Here is a 20589-nt window from a genome sequence, read left to right as displayed (position 1 = left end):
GTCCCTGCGGCGAGGGTGGGACACGGGCTGCAAGGGCCCCGCGGGACGACACACCTGACACTTCCCGGGACTCCTCCCGGGACACCCGGACCCCTCCCGGGACACCCCGGACCCCACTCAGGACCCCCCTGACCGCTCCCGGGAGTCCCGGTTCCGGCCGCGCGGGGGCGCTGCGGTGCCCGCTCGGTGCCGGGGGCGGGGCCGTGGCGCGCGGCTCCATCCGCGGCCTCGCGGCGCCCCCTGTCGGCCGTGGGCGGGGAGCTGGGGGGGCGGGGCACGGGCACGGCGCGCGCTCCCGCCGGTCCTGGCGGGGACAGGCCCCGCCCACCGTGAAGCCGCTTCCGCCCGGCCGCGGCGGTGCGGTTGCGTCATCAGTGCGCGCCGGACGGGAGCGGCGCTGGGAGCGGGAGCGGAGCCGCTGCCATGGCCGGGATCCTCTTCGAGGACATCTTCGACGTGAAGGACATCGACCCTGAGGGGAAGAAGTTCGACCGCGGTGAGTGTGGCCCCGGCCCGCTTCTCCCGGTCCCCGTCCGCCCCTCCCGCCGGCGCTGGCCCCTCCGCGTGTTGGCGGCCCCGGGAGCGCCCCCCCTTCCCCGGGCCTTCCCCGGCCCGGCTGCTGTGCCGCCCACAGCCCCGCGGGCCCTGTGGCGTGCATTCCTCGCCCCACCGTGTTCCTCTCCCTGCCTGTGCACGCCTCTGTCGGCTGCCGACCTCTGGCATCCATCCCGAGCCCACCGAACACGGCTCCGGTGCCAGCCTGGGCTGGGAAGATGGACCCTGTTCCCACCTAGCCCTCGGGGATTCTCTGTGTCCTTGTCCCTGACTCTCTGCTCTCCCCAGTGTCGCGCCTGCACTGCGAGAGCGAGTCCTTCAAGATGGATCTCATCCTGGACGTGAACATCCAGATCTACCCCGTGGATCTCGGTGAGCCATCGGCACAGGCGGTTTGGGTGGGCGAGGGTAGAGGGGGTAGAGTCGGGAATTGCTGTGATCTAACAATAAGCTGCCTCAGGCTTCCTTGTGCCGCTGTGTTGTCCCCAGGTGACAGGAGGCTCAGAGCACTCTCAGGGTACTGAGACTGAGCAGGGTTTCTGCGTCACCTCTCTGTCATTTGGGTCATCTCTGTCCCTTCCCCACAGATGCTACCTGGGGAAGCTGCTTCAGCTGGTGGTTACCAGGCTTTAAGGGAGAACTCCTGAAATTAACTTCTGCAGCTAAATACACAGAATGTGTGAAAAAGAGAATAGTCCCTTTATGAAACACAGAAGGGCTGAAGCTGATGCTGCAGGGGCTCATGTACCTGCCCAAGGGTCCAGCCAAGCTCTCTGGGGGGATATAAGTGAATATCTTCTTGTATCCCCTGAAAACACCAGCAGTGGTGTCCTTGTGGCTCTGGTTTTCTCCGTGATGTGGGGAACAAGGAGGACACACAGGATCCAGTGTAACCTTTCACACATTCCCACAGTCCTGTTGGAGGGCTGGCAGCAGGGACAGAGCTTATTCAGCACCCCCTGCCAGGGTGGCCCTTTGCCCCCGCTGGGTTCTGGCTGTGTGTGCTGCTGCTCTGGTTGTGCTCTGCCCTTCTCACTGCTGCTCTGGCCTCCTCACAGGTGACAAATTCCGCCTGGTCATCGCCAGCACCCTGTATGAGGATGGCACCCTGGATGATGGCGAATACAACCCCACGGATGATCGGCCCTCCAGGTACAGGGCACGGCTGGGATGGGCGGGAGACAGGGACACAGAGAAACAGCTGAGGCTGGATGTTTCAGGCTGGACACTAGGAGGAATTTCTTCATGGAGGGGGTGATTCAACATTGGAATGGCTGCCCAGGAGAGGATGGTGGAGTCACCATCCCTAGAATTGTTTAAGGAAAGGCTGGATGTGGCACTCGTGCCATGAACTGGTGTTCAGTCGCAGGTTGGACCTGATGATCTGGGAGGTCTTTTCCAGTCCAACTGCCTCTGTAACTGGGAGGTACCTTCTCCCAGAGGATACTGAGCTGGGGGAACGGCCAGGTTTGATTCCTTGCTGACCTGAGGCTGTGCTGTTGCAGGGCAGACCAGTTTGAGTACGTGATGTACGGCAAGGTGTATCGGATCGAGGGCGACGAGACCTCCACGGAGGCGGCCACGCGCCTGTGAGTGCCTCGAGAGGGGGACACAGTGCCCTGGGTGGGCTGGGGAGCGCTGGGATCTGGGCTGGGGACTCCCATGGGATTCCCTGCTCTCACTACTGCTCTCCTCCCACCTCAGCTCTGCCTACGTGTCCTACGGGGGGCTGCTCATGCGGCTGCAGGGAGACGCGAACAACCTGCACGGGTTCGAGGTGGACTCTCGTGTTTACCTGCTGATGAAGAAGTTGGCCTTCTAGCACACCTCCATGGGCTGCCCCACAGACATCCAGCTGGAGCCCTGAGAGCCGACATTCTGCTCCAGCATCCATGCTGCCCAGCCTCTTCAGAGCTGAGGAGGTAGGGGCAGTCCCCCTCCTCATCCCAGTGACTTCTGACTCCTGCTGGGATCCACGTCTCTGTTTGTGGGAAGAGACGTGCCTGACATCTGAGTGGACACCATGCTGGATGCTCCAGTCTTGCCTGATGGCATCTCCTCACCTTCACCTGTGCTCAACAGCCCTGGCACTGTCCAGGAGCAACCAGTCTGGGACAGCTGCCTGCCTTCTTCTGGGGACCATTCCCTCAGGAGCCATCCTGAGGCAGGCTGCCTTGGTTTTGATTAAACTGGGTTGTTTTGTACACCTGGCTCTGCTTGCTGAGAGACAAGGCTAACAGGGAGTGGATACACCTGCACAGGGGCTAGGTGGGGAGGGACCCTGCCACTTCCCAAAGGATAGGGAGTCCAAACCTGCAGCAGGTGGGTGCAGAGAGGAGGAGTGGCAGCTCAGGCTGTGCCAGGGGATCCTGCAGCACTGGCAGCTGCCATGGCTGGGAGCGAGCACTGGGCAGAGCTGGGATCATGTCCAGAGGGCCTGGCTTCTGCCCCAGGCACAAGGACACACACAACTCTTTAGAAAAATAGCTCTTTAATCAAAAAGCATTCACAGTAGAGGTGCCTGCCCAGATGGGAGCAGGGCCTGTGCCTGCAGGCACGTGAGTGTCACTGTTTGCCTCCACACACTGCACAGTTGTGAAGACTTGAGGAACAGGTGCCAACCCCTTCCCCGTGGGCATCTTCCTGGGCACCCAGAGCACAGCTTAGTGTCCTGCAGGATTGCTCCAGCATTGCTTTGTGGTTGAACCCTGTGTGCAGCCTCATTGGGCCCCGCATGCAGGGTCTCTGCTGTCCCCCTGTCCTTGCTTGCACGAGACTGTGGCCAGGTCGTAGAAGAAGAAGCGCAGCTTGCCCTGTACCAGCTGCCGGTAGGTGAGGAAAATGCTGGGGATGTGGGTCTGCTCCATGGAGTGTGGGGAGCAGCTCGGCTCCCAGTGTCCTGTCTGAGAGTGGGACAGAGGGGTGACAAACACCACTGCACCCAACCCAGCCCAGCTGGCACTGTGCCGGGGTGGTCTGGCTCGTGTGGGGAGGTCTCACCTCCCAGCTGAAGGTCTGCAGGAGCAGGAAGAAGGAGTTGGCGTGTCGGTAAAGCTGGCTCAGCTGCCTGGCCCCGCACTCGTTGCTCACCTGGCCCTGGGCCCCTGCTGCAGCACCCAGCAGCAGGGCCAGGTCACACAGGATCTCCCGCCGCTTGGTCTCGTTCTGGGGGAGCAGACAGTGACCCCCCAGGACCTCGTTGCTTTCTGTGCTCACTCCTTAGGATGGAGTCCTCTACCCTCCCTGTGCCACCAGATATGCCTACAAGCATCTTGTTCAGCATTTCTGGTGCTTCTGCCAACCCAAGGTTCCTTCTCCAGTCCTGTTAGCACGCCAGTTCCAGCACCCTCCTCCCAGCCCCTCTCACCGATTTGGATTTCCACTGCTGGAAAGTGAAGTCCACCAAGGGCAGCACTGCAGGGCACCTGAGTGCAGGCAGGGCCTGGCACTGGCCCTAGTGAGGAGAGATGTCAAGGTGAGGTGCCAGGAACTGTGCATGTCCCTGGTCTTGGGTTTTGTGGGGACTCTGATCCTCACCACTCTCTTTTCCATGTCCTTGGCCTCCACGATGTACTTCTGGATGAGCCTGTTGTCACAGACCAGCCGTGTTGGGCTGGCACGGTCCTCTTTCACGTGCAGGAGGAAGGATGTGAGGAGGAGCAGTCCTGGAGGAGATAGGGTTGCCTTGTGCATTGTGCCAGCGTCCCTGGGCAGTGCCAGCCCAGAGCCACCTGCAGTCCCCTCCCCGGCCCTTTGGTGACGGCCCCGCGGGGGGAGTGCAGGGGGCGGTGTGAGAGGCTGAGGAGGGCCCGGTGCTGCTCTCCGGTCAGCCAGCGAGGGGTGCCGGTGCTCACGGGGGAGAGCCGCGCTTTCCGTGCCGGTGCTGTGCGCCAAGGGGCCGCACAGCCACGTCTGCCAGGTTTTTCGGCCGCGCTCCAGGCAGGGAAGCAGGGCTGTACTCCCTGTGCAGCCCAGGGCCAGCCCTCCGGATCCCTGCCAAGAGCGGTTCCAGGCGTCATGTGCACTTCGGGGAATCCCAGACTGCAGTGTCCCACAGGGAACATCTGCTCCTGGCCGCTGCCCTGGCTGAGCGCTCCCCTGCCGGCTCTGCCTTGCCCAGTGCCACTGCACACCACTGTGCCCAGCAACTGCCCACCCTGACAGCTTCTCCATGCCCTCTCTGCAGCCCCTGCCTGCCTTGCTGCCGGCCCTGGCACAACACCAAAAATCCTCAGTGCAGCCTGTTTGCCTCCGATGGCCATGGAGAGATGCTCAGTTGCTCTCACAGGCTGGCACTGGCCAGGTCTAACTAGCCCAGAGCCACCTTTGGGGTTTGGTGCCCAGCTGTGGGACTCATCGTGCAGGGCACGCTCTGGCTGTGGGGCCACAGTACCCATAGGCCCTTCCTGCGCACCCGGTCCCCCCTTTAGCCACACACTCACTGTTCAGCTCCATGCTCGGCTGGGGGCTTCGGCCCTGCATCTTCCACCCTGAGGCCGGCGGCTGCTCCCTGGCTCCCGTCCCCCTTCCATGGAGGACGGCGGTGGCGCGGGTTCCCCGCGGGCCGCCCGGCCGGGACGGAGGCCGGAGCCGGCGGCGGCCCCGGGACAGCGCGGCGCGGCTCCGCGCCTCCGGCCTGGCCGCCCCGCCGAGGCAGCACGATTTCCTGTTGTGTCGCCCTGACCTTCCAGCAAAATCGCAGCGGGGGCCCCGGGCCCGGGGGAAGGCTTCCTGCCTCCGGCCGCTTCCTCCCTTGGCTCGGGGCACGGGAAGGGCGTCCCTGGGCGCCCTCCGTGGCTGCTCACCTGGCCCCGGGCCTGAGCGCTCAGCGGCCAGCGCCTCAGCTGGGCCTGTCCAGGGCTGGAGGGTGGCCCTGGCACCTGCAGAAGGGATGGTGTCAGTGATCCTGCACTGGACAGCCCCGGGATCATCAGTGCTAATGAAGTCCTGCTCCTAGCTGTGTCAGCCAGGTATGAAAGCCACCCCAGAGGTGGACCAAAATCATTGTGACCCTCTCTCAGAGGTGGACTTCATCCATGCTAACCTTTACCCTTGTTGACCCTCACACAGAGGCATGCTCTGACTCCTGCATCCACCAGAGGTGACTCAGGGAGACCCCCGGGATGGCTGTGGTTCATGGGATCCCTCTGGAGTGGAGAGGGCTATGGATCACAGGGATTATGGCTAGTGCATGGCCCCAGGGCTGTTTCACAGGGGTACCGGGAGTGGGCTGGGTGAGGCACCCAGAGATGCCCCCTGCCTGGGTAGGAGAAGCACAGGGGCCTGTTCAGCACCATGCCCTGGCATGGCTGTGACATTCCCTGGCAAAGTCAGCTCTCGCTGGGCACTCTGGCAGGGGGTGCACATCCCCGTGCCCATGTGTACGTGTGTGTCCCCATGCTGCTCCAGGGTACACACCACCACGTGCACCCTCAAACCTGCGTGTACACACGTGCGCTTCCCCGGCACATGTCAGGCCTGTGCTCAGATAACCCTCCACCCTGGGAGCCTCCCACGGCTTCCCTTTGGGGAGGACCCCCCTCCCAGCACACATCCTCTGCTCCTGTCTCCCTGCAGAGCCTGCGTTTCCTTCTCACACCCCGGCTCTCTCTCGCACGTTCCCAGCCGTGTCCCCAGGGACAGCAGTTCCCGGCAGTGCCTGGCCGGGTGACAGCGGTTAAAGTAAACACCGTGCCCCGCTCCACCTGCCCCGTGCCCCGCTCAGCCCACAGGAGCCCACCTTGCAGGGTGCCTGGCTGGGGGGTCCGGCAGAGTCGAGACTGGCAGCGCCGGCTCGCCTGGGCACAACTGGCAGCAAAGGGACCCGCGAGCACCGGGGTCAAACTCCTCCAGGCTTCCCCAGACGGCCGTGGCCCTCCTGCGGACGTGACAAGCTGCAATCCCGGCCGCAATCACGCCCGTCAGCGCCCTCAGCCCCTCTGCCAGTGCTGGCCTCGGGCCCGCCGCCGTCCCCATGCCAGTCCCTGCCATGCCCACGCCATGCGCATTCCCTGTCCCTCCCCGGGTGCACAGTCATTGGCGATGCCAGGCTGGAGAGCTGCCGTGCCCTGCATTCCTTCTTGATTACGCAAACAAACCCACCAGGGGAAACTGGAGAGCAACTGGAAACTGGAGGTCTAATGGACCCCCACGGTCAGCCTAAGGTGCCCACAATAGTCCCTTTACTCCAAAATATTCTTTACAACAATGCCAGAAGCTGGCAGGCAGCATGAGACCGTGCCCGTGGGCAGCCTGGTATTCCTCTGCTGGAAAAGGCAATGCCAGCTTTTGCTGCCCATGCCAGGGGGCAGAGGAGGATGTGGGGGACAGCTCTCACTTCTGTCCCCAGCCCGATCCCACAGATGTGGCCTGCTGCAGAGGGAGAGTATGGGGGCAGTAAGTGAGGCACAGGGACCCCAGAGGGACCCCAGAGGGACACGGGAGCTCCGGCCAGGCAGCCCGGGCTCGGGCAAGGGACAGGAAGCCCGGCGGGGGCCGCGGGGCTGCACAGCTGGCCGGATCCCGGTGCCAAGATTCCCACCTCTCCTTACAGGGTGCAAAGTGCTGGGAATCCCGCTGCAGGGACAGCCGTTCGCACCCACTTTGCCAAGGTGCTGAAGACAGCAGGAGGTGCCTGCAGTCAGGGAAAGGGGGGGGAAGAGGAGGAATACGCCAGAGTGGGGGGGAGACTGTGTTTCGGTGGCACATCTGCTGTCCCCGCAGGCCACCCAGATGTGCTCGGTGGGCACCCCCAGGATGTCAGTGCTAGCATGGGAAGCAAACCTGGCCTTCCAGGGACAGGGAGGGGGGTCCTAGCCCCCTTTGAAGCCCCCATAAAAGGGTCTGGCATAAAGGAAAGAGAAAGTCAAAGGAACAAAGAGAGCGGCTAATCCCGGCGTGAGCAAACAGCCCCGTTTGCTCAGGCCGCAGCTGGCTCCGGGGCCAGGGAAAGGAGCACAGCGGGGCTCTACGGGTGCCAGGCAGCGGGGGACCGCGACCCGGGCTGCCCCTCCCCAGCACGGGCAGCCCCCGGGAGCAAGGTCCCTCCCGGACCCTCCGGGCTTTTTTGCTACATATGCAAATTGCCAATAAACATCCGTGGGCAAATCCTGCTCCCCGCGCAGCCCGGTGCCTGCGCTGCTCCCAGACAGCCGTCCCCGGAGAACACCCACGCTGCCGGGTGGAGCTGCAAGGGGCATCTTGGCCGGGGTGCGGCAGCTTGGGAGTGAAGGATGGCAGGGTTTTATCTTTTCCAATTTTCAGCAAGCCACATGCTGCCCAGCACCCCAGCGCAGAGCCCTCGGTGCTGCCCAGGGGATGTCCATGGGCAAACCCTCCCTGCCTCGGACAAGGGCACCTGATGCCAGTGGCTCTGCTGGCATCGGGGGCGATTCCCCTGTGCCTCCTCTACCCTCCTGCTTCTCAGCCAAGCTCCCCACTCCAGTGGGGCACACGGACTGTGCTGGGAGGGCACCTCATCCCTCCGCCTCCATCCCATGGAGAGGAGAAGGGGTTAATGCCAGGCAGCCGAGCCGCAGGTGGGCGCAAGAATGAAATTCCTTCTCGCTGTCCTGCGAAGTCTGGGCACAAATATTTGCCTGCATGTCCGGTGGGGAGGGGGGAGACCACCATCGCTTCTGGGAGTTTGCTAATCCCCATGCCAAACAAGGCCCCCACATGCCCCACATGCCCCCCGTCTTCCTCCTGCCGGGGTCACCCTGCAAAGCCTTTGAGAAGGGGACATTTGGGGTCAGGGGGACACCAGCACCTTTGGGTGCTCCTATGACCAGGGAGCTCTGTGGAGTTGACCGGGCACTTGGAGCAGGTATCTTGTTCAGGAACACTGCCAGGGTCTGTTTGGCGTGGCTGATTAGATTGTTTTGGGGTTTCCATTCTGCTCCCCGAGCCCTGGCCGAGATGAAGGCGAGAGCCCCAGCCATCCCCACCATGTCAGCAATGCACCCTCTGTAATAAATTCCATGTGTTCACAGACAGAAAATAGCCAACTTCCCCACTCCATTGCCCTCAAATTGCATCCCACTTCCATACCTACCACCCCCAAAACTCCCTCCATCCCCAGAGCCCCCTAGCCTTCATCTGGGATGGCCCAGCCCTGCAAGTCGCCTACCAGTTGTGCAAATATTGCCGGAACGGCTGTAATCCCTGTGTCCAACGTGAATTATGAGATATTTCCACCCATTACGACAGCCCCTCCGCCCCACCGCGTGTGTGTGAGGCCGGGGGGATTAGACACGGCACAAGCCACGCTCGCACAAAGCTTTGGGGAGGCTGAGGCTCTCTGCATCCCACAACGGGGCGGGGCGCTCGAGGGGGGCTCTTTTTGGAGAGAGGGGGTGCCCCGCATGCCTTCCTGTCCTCAGGCTTAGGCCTGGAGGCAGTGCTGGGATGCCCAGAAGGCAGTGGGAGGCTGTGAGAAGGGGGGCCCATGGCATGCAGTTTCACCAGACCCCATCCCTGGGGAGCAGAGGCTCCTTCCTGTCGCCCCGAGCCGGGCTCATGTTCAAAGCCGCGACCAGGCAGCAGCTAATGAGGGCAGACAATGGGAGCTGCTGAGGGCAGAGCAGGGTGAGGGCCTGCTGAGACACCCCCACGCCAGGCATGGCCCAGCCCTGCCACCACGATCCTCTGGAACACTCCACGGGACCCTTGCCACTGAGCGGGGCACACACCCACCGAGCCCTGCAGAACTGCAGGCTGTTCTCTAGGGCACCGTTGAGGCACCCCACCTGTACTTTGCTGGGACAGGATACACCCATGGGACCATCACCGCCCCACTGGGGACAAGCCAGTACCCACCCTGGGAAAAGGTGGTGGAGGGGTGAAGGTGCCCGGCCTGAGGATGCCCATTGCCAGCTGTCTCCATCGCGGTGCAGCTCCAGCTGCCCGCAGCTGGCAGCCCCGTTGGGGATGTGCCAGTGCCAGGCCCAGCTCTGGAGCCTCAGAGGTGCCTTTGTGCAGGGCGCTGCTCCTCACACACATGTGCAGGCACTGGGAAGCAGCTGCTGGGACCAGGACCCTTTGCCAGCGCTGCCCTTGGCAGGCACCATCCCCTCTCCAAGAGCACAGGGACCCCCAAGGCTCTGCCAAGCCTCCTCCGCCTATTGATGAGGGCACCCCTTGGCATTTCCAGGGGCAGCCCAGGCTGTGGGTGAGGGAAGCCCAGGCACAGCTGGATCATCCATTTCCTCACTCCCCACGTGCCCCCACTGCAGCGGCCATGTCCCCCTCCCTGGGCAGGGATGCCCAGCACCCTCCTGACCCGACAGGCCCCATGCCAGCATACCACCCTGCTCCCAGCCTGGCAGTGCCAGAATACCCTTGCAGCCCCTCTCTTCCTCACCCTGCCACCCTGTGCCTCGGATTCCCCCGTGCCGAGGGGCTGCAGCCTGCCGAGTTCCCCGTCCCTCTTTCCTTTCCCCAGGAAAGGGGAGGGAGCTTCCCTCAACTCTTCCCCGTGTCCCGCAGACGAGCCAGGAGACTGTGACGAGCTCTGGGTGCACAGAGCCAGCAGCGGATTCCTGGCATCGGCGGGACAGCTGGGAGCCATCTCCCGCCTCCTCCCCGCTCGGCCCCTCTCCCGTCCCGCCGTGCCCGGAGCCGCTGCTGTGCCGCAGCGGGCACCGCGCAGCGACGCTGGCACAGCCACACAGACCCCAACCCTCCCCTGCCCTCCGCGTCGCTGGACCCCCAGCCAGCGAGGACCTCGGGAGAGAGGAGAGGGGACAGGTCAGTGACACCGCTGGGACCGCGGGGAGGGCACAGGGCCAAGGGGTGCCAGGCTGCCAGCCATGGTCGCTGCTCCTTGGCAGCAGCAGGGTGCCAGGACAGCCATGCCCGGGGGATGCCCGAGGTGCTGGCAGTGTCCCAGCCCTGGTGATGCCAGCGGGCTGTCCTGCTGGGGTCAGCCCAGCCACTCCTCGCTGCCGTCTGCAGCTCCTGTCACGGGCCAGGTCCCGGCAGGGCCGAGCCCCCTCTGTCCCTCTGCCCTCCCCGGGAGAGGTGTCCCACTGTGCCAGACCAGGGCAGGGAATGGGATGGGGCAGCCATGGATAAGCTGGGGATGGACAACCCCATTCTAACTCTGGGGTGCGGGGCGGTGGGCTGCAGCCCCCCCAGCTGCTCGCTGGGCTGCGGGGAGGCCCAGGAGGAGCTTTCTGGGGAGGCAGGGGCCTGTTGTGCTCCAGCTGTGCCGTGTTTCCCTAGCTACACCGCGCAGCTGGCCGGGTGTTTGCACCGCCCGGAGTTGATTTTGGCAGCCCCGCGCTTCCCCCTCCTCCCTCCCCACCCGCCTTCCCCCTGCCGGGCGCCCGCCTGCCACGCACCCGCCACCCTCAGCCTCTCCCTGCCACTCTCTGCGGAGGTGGCAGCAGGGACGTGGGTGATAGGTGACACAAATCCCCCTCCCCTAAATTCATGCCTCAGTTTCCCCAGATGGATGATGCTTTGCCCAAACTTTTCCATGGTGCCTATTCACTGCCAACCTCTGCCACCCTTACCAGCCCAGGTGTGGGTGAAGAATGGGGCTGGTGCTGGGTGCTGCTCTCACAGCATCCCCCCTCCAGATGCCCCTTCCCTCCCTGGACAAGGGAACCCAGGCTCCTGTTCCCCTGCAGCCCCTGTCACTCGTGGGCAGGAGCCCAGGGTCCCATTCTGGAGCCGTGCTCTGCCCAGGGTGGGCAGCAGCTGGAGAAATTTGGAAATGTGGCAGGCACAAGCTGGAGGGGGTTGGCTGTGCCTTTGCAGAGAGCAGTGTGGACTGGGAGAGGCTGTTTTGGGAGCCCATGCTCAGGGGTTCTGAGTGGGTGGAGGAAGGGCTGGCTGCAGGGGAACAGTGGATGGACAGAGCCTTGCAGTGCCCTGTCCTGGGGTGCCAAGGGGCCTGGGAGGGGACTGAGTGCATGGAGCAGTCCCCAGGATGTCTGATGCCTGATGAATGGGAGGCAATGAGCCCTGGAAGAGCTCATGACTGAAGGTGGACTGTGTGGGTGTGGGGGCTCCAGGACGCCCTGTGCCCAGGAGATGCCCCATGCCGGGAAGACTGCACAGACTGAGGAGACTGGCATTGAGTGGGTGTGCCCTGAAATGCTTTATTCCCAAGGGGGGTTATCGGGATGAGGACACTCCTGTGGGGCTCATACCCTTGGAGAGGGGAATGTGAGTGGGAGCGTAGCTGGGATGTGCTCAGGAACACCCCAGGCTCTGTGGAATGGTGGTGGTGGTGTCTCCACAGTACCTTATATCCCAGAGGGTGCTGTGTGAATTGGGAGGGGATGTCCCCAGGATGCCCAGAACCTGAGGGTGCCCGATGCTCTGAGGGAGGGTTATATCATACAATTGTTATCATGGACTGCTCTGGTTTGCAAAGGACCGTAAACATCATCCAGTTCCAGCCTCCTCCCTCAGGATTCCCCATGCCCTGGGGCTGGCATGTGAGGAAGGATGCTCTGCACTCTGGGGACCCGCATGCCGGGGGAGAGGGGGCGCAATGAATGGGAGGGGGGTCCCCAGGACATCCTGAGTGCGGGGTACCCCTGCCTGGCGGGGCAGCGGCGTGCCCCGGTGCCGCAGGACGGGACGGGACGTCCCGTGCCGGGCGGGGGCGGCGGGGCCGGGACCCGGGGATATGTGGGGGGGTCGGAGCGCGGCGGGGGGCGCATCCCCCCCCCGGCCGGCCGCTGCCTGCGCCTCATTAGCGGGGCCTTTGTTTGCACAGGGCTCGCAGCTCCCGCTTGCCCATGCCGCCGCCTATAAAGCGGAGCCGGAGCCGGCAGCTGGGCAGAGGCGGCGGCACAGCCCGGCAGCGCCCGGCCCCCCCTCCCCGCCGCCGCCTCCGGTCCCGGTCCGCCCGCCCCGGCCGGCCGGCACCATGCGCGCCGCTGCGCTGCTGCTGCTCGCCCTGCTCCCGCTCCGGCCGCTGCCCGGCCGCGCCGCCCGCCCCAAGCTCGCCCTGCCCATCCGGCCCGACACGGAGCCGCTGCCCCCCGGCGGGGCGGCAGGTAGGAGCCCCCGGCCCTTCGCGCACCCCCGGTCCCGTACGAGCCGCTGCCGCGCCCCCCGTCACGCATCCCGCGTCGGGCACCCCCTCCCTGCCGCCCGCAGCCCCGTCCGTGCACGGCGTGCCCGCACCCCCTGCTCTGGCACCCCGCGTTCCGCCCCGGGCCCCCCGGCTGGCCAGGACCGGCGCTGGGACCGGCACCGGCGGCGCGGCGGGCGGCGGGGCGGTGCCGGCCGGCCCGGGGCTGCGGCAGGGGGGTGCCCGCGGCCCGGAGGTGACCGGGGACGGTGGGGGGCGGTGGGGTGTCCGCAGGCTGCGCCTTCGGGGGGCACTTCTATGCTCTGGAGGAGACGTGGCACCCGGACCTGGGGGAGCCCTTCGGGGTGATGCGCTGCGTTATCTGTCACTGCGAGCCGGTGAGTGCCTCCGCACACCCCGTTCCCTGGGAGACCCCCCAGGACCCCGGCTGGCTGGGGAGGGGGCTGACGAGGAGGGAGTCGGACCCCTCTGTTCAATACACTCCTCTCATTCCCATGGAGGAGGGAAGCGGGATCCCTGCAGCCAGCCGGACACCTGGATGTCCTCCCCCGCGGCAGGGGGGAGAGAAGGGGGGTTTAAAGGATCAGGCTTCATTCTTCCTCCCCCTCCTCGGGGATGGCCTCCGGCCCCCTCCCTCCCTCCCTCCCTGCGAGCAGCTCCCCGAGGCCGGGGCTGGTGGGGCCACGCACAGCTGGTCAGGAGGCTGGGGGCTGCGGGGAGGGGGCCCTGGTTTGGCTGCCGTACAGGCATCTGGGGACTCTGCAAGGTGTCCAGGCTCCAGATGGAAAAAGATGGGGGAAGCCATGCTGTGCTAGGAGGGCATGACTTGGCACACCTAGAAATAGCCTGGCACACCTTGGCACGGCTCCTCTGGAGTCTTCTTGGCCCCCCACAGCAGAGGAACCACCGGGGGAAGCCCGTGGGGAAAGTGAACTGCAAGAACATGAAGCAGGACTGCCCCGTGCCTGCCTGTCCCCGGGCCACGCTGCTGCCGGGACACTGCTGTCACACCTGCCCCAAAGGTGAGGAGAGCGGGTGCTTCTCTGCAGAGAGCCCCCACCAGTTCCCCAGGATCCCCACTGGCCTGGGAAAGGGGGCAATGCACAGGGCCTGAAAAGGGCTGGTCAGTTTGTTATGAAAATCAGCAGTGCCCATGATAGGATGGGCAGGGGAAAGCCCTGATGGGAACAGCCTGAAAGGAGTGCGGGGGAGGCACACAGGGCTAAATGCCCTGCCTGTCCATGTGCCTGTGCACAGCACACCCCAGCTGAGAGCCTCACAGTGATTCACAGGGCACATCTTGGTCTGCCTCAAAAGGAGCGATTTATTACTGTCCCCCCACCCCAAGCTCTTGGGCACAAGCAGCCTGGTGTGATGGTCTCCTCCTCCTCCTCCAGAGAAGAGCCCTGCACTCCGGTTTGACACCTTGGAGTACTTCCAGGAGAAGGAGGATGACCTGGACAAGCCCTACAGTGACCGCTCCTACCTGAGCTCGGAGGGCCTGGCTCGCGATGATGCCCGCACAGGTGAGCCCCCCACCCACCCACCCAGACAGCAGCAGCGTGGGGCTCCCCCCACGCTCCCCCTCAGCAGCAGCGTCTCCTCCCCAGAGTTTGTGGCCCTGCTGACGAGCGGCCCAGAGCCGTGGCACCCCACATCCAGTGCCGTGGCCAAGGCTCGCTTCACGCTGCTGCGCTCCTCCCTGCTCTTCTCCATCAGCTACGAGCGGTGAGTCCTGCCCCCGTCCCCTGCCCAGCCCAGCATTGCAGGCAGCTCTCTGCAAAAGGGGGAATGCAAAACTGAGTGCTTGTGCCTCAGTTTCCCTTCTGATATTCCCCCATGGTGCCACAGCCTTGCACGGACACAGTGAGAGATTTGGAGAAGGGGGGGGCAGCATGCTGGGCTCCAGCCTAGGTCAGCAGCCAGAATTTCGGCACACCCACAGTGTCGGCCCAGCCTCACCCATTTGCCTCCAGATCTGGACTGGAAACAAACAGGAACAGTTCCAGGGCTCCCGTGGGTGCAGCTGGGAGAACTGCTGTGCCACCCTGCAGGCTCTGCCGGGGGCAGTGCCTTGGCACTGCTGCCAGGGTTCCCCATGCCCTCCCCGGATGCCCGCCAGCAGCACAGCCTCTCCTCTCCCTCCCTCATTCCCGCTCCAGTTTCTTCTGCTCTTCCTCGCTTCCAGGCCCCTTTGCATAGTAAAGTGGTGACTAATTTCCAGCTCTGACAGGGGGAGCCAAGCGGAGCCGAAAATGCTCCTTATTTACAGCCTGAACGCTCAGCTCCCAGCGGGTCCTGCCATGGTGCCTTTCCCGGCAGAGACCCTCATCCTGCTTTGTGCTGGTTAGACCCCACTCCAGGATAGGGGAGCCCAGAGAACCCTTGCCAAGCTGGCATTTGGCAGGACAGCAGTGTTGGGCTAGTCCTGGAACGGGCGGGCAGAGCCTAACACTGGGCACCCCAGGAGAACATCTTCCTTCTCCTGCCCCCCCAAAACCCCCGTGTGCCCTCCCTGACACAGCCCTGTGCCCGGTGCTGAGTGAGGGGAGGGGAAGGGCAGGTACGTGACCCTTGCTCACCCCCGGGTGCTCGCAGGCTGGGGCGGCCGAGCCGGGTGCGTTTCAGTGACCCCGAGGGTAACGTGCTGTTTGAACACCCCGTGCAGAGGAGCGCTGCCCCCGAGGATGGCATGGTGAGAGGGGCTGGAGGGCAGGGGGCATGGTGCCCCCTCTGACCCCTGCTGGGCTTGTGGTGCCCCCCAGCCTCTGCCCAGCCATTCCATCCATCACCCACAGCTCTGTGGGATGTGGAGGACAGTGTCCAAAGCCAACGTCCAGCTGCTGCGGCGGGAACAGCTCCGTGTGTCCCTCATCACCCGGGCACAGCCCTCCGGAGAGGTCCATGGGCACATCCTCAAGCACCGGGCACTCTTTGCAGGTGAGTCCAGCCACTGCATGCACACCCAGTGGTGCCACCAGAATGTCCCTCATGCCCCTGTCCCTGCACAGAGACATTCGGTGCCATCCTGACCTCCTCGAACCCCTTGCACTTGGGTGCTGGGGGCATGGCCATGCTGACACTGAGTGACACAGAGAACAACCTGCACTTCATCCTCATGGCCCGGGGACTGCTGGAGCCTGGAGCAAGAGGTGAGGGCGGGCAGGGAAGGGGAGGGAGGCACTGCCCACAGGGGGCTGCGTAGACCTGAAGGAGTGCATGGCATGTCTGCAGCTCAGGATGCATGGGTCAGCATCTGTGGGGTCAGGATGGGTGGCTGGGCTGGGTGTGGGGCTCAGGGTGGGTATGGAGGCTATTTGTAGGGTGAGGTGGAGGGTGAGGTGTGCATACAGTGTGTTGTGTGATTTGGGGTGCACCTGGTGGGAGGGGATGATGTGCACCTATGGTGGGGTGCTGGGGAGACTGCAGAGCATATGGGGTGTGAGGGTCATTGTGCAAGAAGGATAGGTTTGCAATGTGGGTTTGCAAGGATTTGGGGCATGCTGGAGGGAATGATGGGGGCCCAGACACACAGGGGCAGGCAACTGGCAAGAAAGTGCCAGGGGTTTGGAGGTGGTAGGCACAGAGGTGTAGGTTTGAAGTGGTTGTAGACCCCTGGTCCAGTGCGTCCACTCCCCTCTGCTATGTCCAGAATCCCCGTGGGTCCCACTGAGGGTCCGCATCCTGCACCAGGGCCAGACGCTACACGAGGTCCACGCCAACATCACTGTGGAGGTAAAGCGTTTTCATCCCCCACAGGCCCTGGCAGCCACAGTGCCAGAGCACCAGGGCTGATCCATGGCACTCTATCCCCCTGCCAGGACCCCGACTTTGCAGAGGTGCTGAATGACCTGTCTGCCCAGGAGCTGCAGTGGCTGGTGCAGGGGCAGCTCCGCATCGTGGCCGAGACGGAGGGGCAGCACGCGCGGCAGCTGGCTGGCACCATCACCACCCGCCGCAGCTGTGACAGTGAGCACAGGGCAGGCATGCCAGGGGGCAGGGGGATTGCTGTGCTCACCCCATGCCAATCTCACCCACCCTTGTGCCTCTCTCCCTGGGCTGAAGCCATCCAGAGTGTGCTATGCGGAGCAGATGCTTTGCTGCCGACCAAGACCGGGGCTGTGGGCTCAGCCAAGCTGGCGCTGCATGAGAATGGCACCCTGGAGTACCAGGTGAGTGGTGGGCACCCATTTCCCTCTCGAGGGTCTCAGGTGTATCTGCCACCCTGACACTGCCCTTTGGCACCGCACCCACAGGTGCAGGTGGTGGGCACTGCCAGCGAGGTGGTGGGCATCACACTGGAGACCAAACCCAGACGGAAAAGCAAGAGGAACATCCTGTTTGACATGACACCCAGCTACAAGGATGGGCTGGTGAGCACTGGCTGATGCTGGGAGGGATGGCATGGGGACTTTGGGTGAGTCCCTGTCCCAACCTGCATGGTCTCCCACTGGTGGCAGGCCTGGGGTGCCTGGCAGAGCCCCAGCGCCCGCGATGCCCACATGCTTCTACAAAATGAGCTCTTCCTCAACGTGGCCACCAAAGACTGGGCAGAGGGTGAGCTGCGGGGCCAGATCATCTCCCTGCCCTACAGTGGACTGCTCGCCCGCTACACAGGTACCTGGGACACGTGGGGTGGTAACGGGGGCAGTGGGGCAGCCCTTCCACACACCACCACACCCTGCCACGGTCCCTGTCTGTGCACAGACATGCCCGTGGCGCTGGCAGGGCAGCTGGTGTCCCCCCCGGTGCCCAGCGGCGCGGGGGGGCACGCCTGGCTCTCGCTGGATGAGCACTGCCACCTGCACTACGAGATCTCGGTGGCGGGGCTGGGACGGCCGAGCGATGGCACTGTCAGCGCCCACATCCACGGCGTGGCCGAGCTGGGGGAGATGGGCACCCGCCCCCACCAGCACAAGCGCCTGCTCAAGGGCTTCTACAGCACTGAGGTGAGCTGGGCACCCGCTCAGGGCACCACACAGCAGGGGCTGGGCCAGACCTTATCCCCACCCTGGTGCCCCTCTCGCCACAACAGGCTCAGGGCGTGGTGAAGGACCTGGATGCCGACCTGCTGCAGCACCTGGCCCAGGGCACTGCTTTCCTGCAAGTCAGCACCAAAGCTCACCCCAATGGCGAGATGCGGGGACGGGTAGGTCCCCATCGGGACAGGGCACCCTGCCCACCCCCACTGATGCCTGTGGCAGGGTGGCACTGCCTGGAGCAGGGTGGAAGGGCACAGGATCACTCTGTCACCAGGTCCTGATGTATTTAGTGGTCATGGATGGTTCCTTCACCAGCCTGACCATGGAATGCAGCCAGGCACCAGCATAGGAAGTGACATCCTGCTCATTCCCTCTCCAGGTGCACATTCCCAACCAGTGCCATGCAGGAGGGACCCGCCTGGCCCCAGGGGAGTCCCTGGGTCAGGCTGAGCTCTCAGAGAGCACCAAGACCAGGGACCTGGAGCAGCTGAAGAAGGACCCCAACTCCTGCTTCTTTGAGGGTCAGCACCGGGCACATGGCACCCGCTGGGCACCTGACTATGACAAGAAGTGCTCTATCTGCAGCTGCCAGGTACGAGCTGGGGGTTGTGCTGAAGGGGCAGCACCCATCAGTAATGCCCCTCTCTAATGAGCCCCATCTCTGCTGTCCCCAGAAGCGCACAGTGATCTGCGACCCCATCTTGTGCCAGCCCCTCAACTGTACCCACCAGGTGCACCCCGAAGAGCTGTGCTGCCCCATCTGTGAAGGTACCTGGGAGTGGGCTGGGGGGCTCCTTGTGAAAACAAGGTGGGGTGTCCCTTTTGGAGACTTTGCCATGTGCACCCCCTCATGGCCTTCCTCTTCCTTGTAGAGAAGAAGACAGAGCAGGAAGAACTGAAGCTGGAGCGGGCACGGGACAGCAGCGAGGGTGAGTCCTTGTGGGCATGGGCTGAGAGAGCAGCTCTGCAAAGGCTGAGTCACAAGGCCTGTGATTTCCTCTTCTTCTTCTTCTTCTTCCTCTTCCAGGCTGCTACTTCGACGGTGACAAGACATGGCGAGGCTCTGGCACCCGCTGGCATCCTGTCGTGCCCCCGTTTGGCCTCATCAAATGTGCCATTTGTACCTGCAAGGTGGGTGTGGGCTCCAGACATGCCCCCCAGCCTGGTCTGGCACCTGTGGGGGCTCTCAGTTCCCAGGCACTGTAGCTGAGGCTCAGACCAGGGCATGGGGAGCTGACTGCCCTGTGCCCTCCCTGCAGGGCACCACAGGTGAAGTGCACTGCGAGAAGGTGCAGTGCCCACGGCTCACCTGTGCCAACCCCGTGCGCGCCAGCCCCTCTGACTGCTGCAAGCAGTGCCCAGGTACCTGCACCCCTCTCCTGCCCTCCACTCCCCTGCATAGCTCCCGTATGCCCCACTGGCAATGCCACAGGCGGGCATTGTCCCAGTGGCGTCTCGTGCAGCCCCAGAGAGGAGTGTCCCGGAGCTGGCTGACTCCATGCAGGCAGATGCGCCGCGGTCGTGCCGCTTCGGGCGCCGCTGGTACCTCAACAACGAGAGCTGGCACCCGTCTGTGCCCCCCTTTGGGGAAATGAAGTGTATCCTGTGCTGGTGTGTGGTGAGTGTGCCAGCCTAGGGCAGCTCCAGGGGAAGGGAGGGCGCCACTGTGCCAGTCCCCAGGGCTTTGGGAATGGTGGGAGAGCAGCTCAGACACGCAGTGCACCCTGAGGAGCTGCTGTCCCCACACCCTGGTGCTCAGCCCCTCTTTCTGCTCCCCAGTCGGGGGAGACGCACTGCCAGCGCCAGGAGTGCCCCCCATCCGCCTGCGCCAGCCCTGCCACGAGGGACAACCCCTGCTGTGCCAAGTGCCGTGGTGAGTGCAGCGCTCACACACAGGCACCACTGCCCGAACGCTCGGTGGCACTCCCTGCACCTCCCAGTCTCCTTGGTGCCGGCACAACCACCCCAAGTGCCCTGCTGGCACCCCCTGTGCCCATCTCTCAGCCACACCTTTCTCCCCCAGCCCTTGATGCCCCCTCAGATGCACGGGAGAAGGTCCAGGATGCCAAGGTGGAGTCACGGAGCCACTGAGCAGTGACTGCTGCCCAGAGCGGGGCACACACGCGGTGATGCTGGGTGGCACTGGGGGTCCCACTGCTCACTGCCCCTGCCTGTGCAGGGTGGGGGGCACAGAGGAGCACAGTGGGGTGCACAGGGCCTGGCCCCCAGCCTGGCCACCCCATCTCAGCACGACTGCAATGCCAGGACTGCCCTGCCCTTGTGCAGGGGGCAGTGGCCAGGCTCATGGAGGTTGGGGCACCCGCTGCCCTGGCACTCCAAGCGCCCCGGCCGGCGGGCATCGTGCCCGTATTGTACATAGTGTAAAGTCCTTCTGGCCCCTATTTGCTGCACCCACCCTGTCTCAGCCGGGTTTCTCACATAATTTATGGTGCCAGTGGATGGAGGTCAAGATGTATTTATTAAAACCAGAGCTATTGCCCACCTGGTTCCTGTCTCTTCCTAGCAGCAGCAGGCACAAGGCTGTGCCCTCACATCCCATGGGGAACTTGCAGGCCGTGGCATTGCTGGGGTTGGGGATGTATATTTGGGAGTATGAGGTGTGAAAGCCAATGCCAGGATGAGGACACCCCATAGGCTGTGGGCTGGCACTGGAGAAGACCAGAGCAGTGTACAGTGCCCACAGCTGGAGCCACGATGCCAACCTCTGCCCACGGTAGAGGCTGCCAACACAGATGGTGCCTGCTAGCACAGGGATGCCAGGACTCTGCTCCTCACACCTCCAGGTGGCAAAAAGAGCCCAGCCTGGGGCCCCAATCCAGCTGCCACCCATGGAGGCCCTTGTCCTGCAGCACCCATAATCAGCTGCGTGCCCAGGGCTGGGCACAGACACCCATGGCTGTGCAGAGCAGACCCCTGTGTGTGCTCTGGGGCAGCACAACCCTGGTGACCCCAGTACAGCTGCACTGGGCTAAGGCT

At 64.1% G+C, this 20589-nt stretch overlaps 3 protein-coding genes across 7 annotated transcripts; 2 read left to right on the top strand and 1 right to left on the bottom strand.

Annotated features, from left to right (window-relative positions):
• The first annotated feature begins 334 nt into the window (after positions 1-334).
• POLR2H (RNA polymerase II, I and III subunit H) lies at positions 335-2759 on the top strand. 2 transcript variants are annotated; one of them, XM_005484840.4, is made up of 5 exons: positions 335-496; positions 844-927; positions 1614-1707; positions 2061-2144; positions 2260-2759. In XM_005484840.4, the coding sequence occupies exons 1-5, from the start codon at positions 424-426 to the stop codon at positions 2375-2377; spliced, it is 453 nt and encodes a 150-aa protein (XP_005484897.1). In that variant the 5' UTR covers positions 335-423; the 3' UTR covers positions 2378-2759. The 2 variants fall into 2 exon arrangements, with proteins under 2 accessions (XP_005484897.1, XP_005484900.2); XM_005484843.4 differs by lacking the exons at positions 1614-1707; positions 2061-2144.
• Positions 2760-3046: 287 nt separating this feature from the next.
• On the bottom strand, positions 3047-6566 carry THPO (thrombopoietin). The gene is made up of 6 exons (XM_074547348.1): positions 6296-6566; positions 4998-5435; positions 4093-4220; positions 3923-4009; positions 3556-3720; positions 3047-3458 (listed from the first exon to the last, which is right to left on the bottom strand). The coding sequence occupies exons 2-6, from the start codon at positions 5035-5037 to the stop codon at positions 3276-3278; spliced, it is 603 nt and encodes a 200-aa protein (XP_074403449.1). The 5' UTR covers positions 5038-5435; positions 6296-6566; the 3' UTR covers positions 3047-3275.
• Positions 6567-10152: 3586 nt separating this feature from the next.
• Positions 10153-20094, top strand: CHRD (chordin). Of its 4 annotated transcripts, none has more exons than XM_074547341.1 (24): positions 10153-10302; positions 12290-12572; positions 12884-12987; positions 13506-13632; positions 14008-14136; positions 14221-14338; positions 15209-15305; positions 15409-15550; positions 15622-15762; positions 16263-16345; positions 16432-16579; positions 16676-16782; positions 16867-16983; positions 17071-17227; positions 17318-17559; positions 17646-17759; positions 17972-18184; positions 18267-18360; positions 18465-18521; positions 18620-18723; positions 18852-18954; positions 19041-19210; positions 19372-19465; positions 19616-20094. In XM_074547341.1, the coding sequence occupies exons 2-24, from the start codon at positions 12443-12445 to the stop codon at positions 19681-19683; spliced, it is 2859 nt and encodes a 952-aa protein (XP_074403442.1). In that variant the 5' UTR covers positions 10153-10302; positions 12290-12442; the 3' UTR covers positions 19684-20094. The 4 variants fall into 4 exon arrangements, with proteins under 4 accessions (XP_074403442.1, XP_074403440.1, XP_074403439.1 ...); XM_074547339.1 differs by lacking the exon at positions 10153-10302 and adding an exon at positions 11915-12005 and having other exon boundaries at positions 13509-13632; XM_074547338.1 differs by lacking the exon at positions 10153-10302 and adding an exon at positions 11915-12005.
• The last annotated feature ends 495 nt before the right edge of the window (positions 20095-20589 follow it).

This window comes from Zonotrichia albicollis, chromosome 9 (assembly GCF_047830755.1).
Source record: "Zonotrichia albicollis isolate bZonAlb1 chromosome 9, bZonAlb1.hap1, whole genome shotgun sequence".
Taxonomy (NCBI): Eukaryota; Metazoa; Chordata; class Aves; order Passeriformes; family Passerellidae; genus Zonotrichia; species Zonotrichia albicollis.
This window is presented reverse-complemented; position numbering and strand designations above follow the sequence as displayed.

Bases quoted from the DNA above. Each gene is read 5' to 3' on its own strand.
- CHRD (XM_074547338.1), top strand. From the start codon at position 11,919: ATGGACTGCTCTGGTTTGCAAAGGACCGTAAACATCATCCAGTTCCAG. The intron at 16,346-16,431 runs GTAAAGCGTTTT...TCCCCCTGCCAG, and splicing joins ACGCCAACATCACTGTGGAG to GACCCCGACTTTGCAGAGGT. The intron at 16,783-16,866 runs GTGAGTGGTGGG...CCGCACCCACAG, and splicing joins ATGGCACCCTGGAGTACCAG to GTGCAGGTGGTGGGCACTGC.
- THPO (XM_074547348.1), bottom strand. From the start codon at position 5,037: ATGCAGGGCCGAAGCCCCCAGCCGAGCATGGAGCTGAACA. The intron at 4,221-4,997 runs GTGAGTGTGTGG...TATCTCCTCCAG, and splicing joins GCCGAGCATGGAGCTGAACA to GACTGCTCCTCCTCACATCC. The intron at 4,010-4,092 runs GTGAGGATCAGA...TCTCCTCACTAG, and splicing joins AGGACATGGAAAAGAGAGTG to GGCCAGTGCCAGGCCCTGCC.
- POLR2H (XM_005484840.4), top strand. From the start codon at position 424: ATGGCCGGGATCCTCTTCGAGGACATCTTCGACGTGAAGGACATCGAC. The intron at 497-843 runs GTGAGTGTGGCC...TGCTCTCCCCAG, and splicing joins GGGGAAGAAGTTCGACCGCG to TGTCGCGCCTGCACTGCGAG. The intron at 2,145-2,259 runs GTGAGTGCCTCG...CTCCCACCTCAG, and splicing joins ACGGAGGCGGCCACGCGCCT to CTCTGCCTACGTGTCCTACG.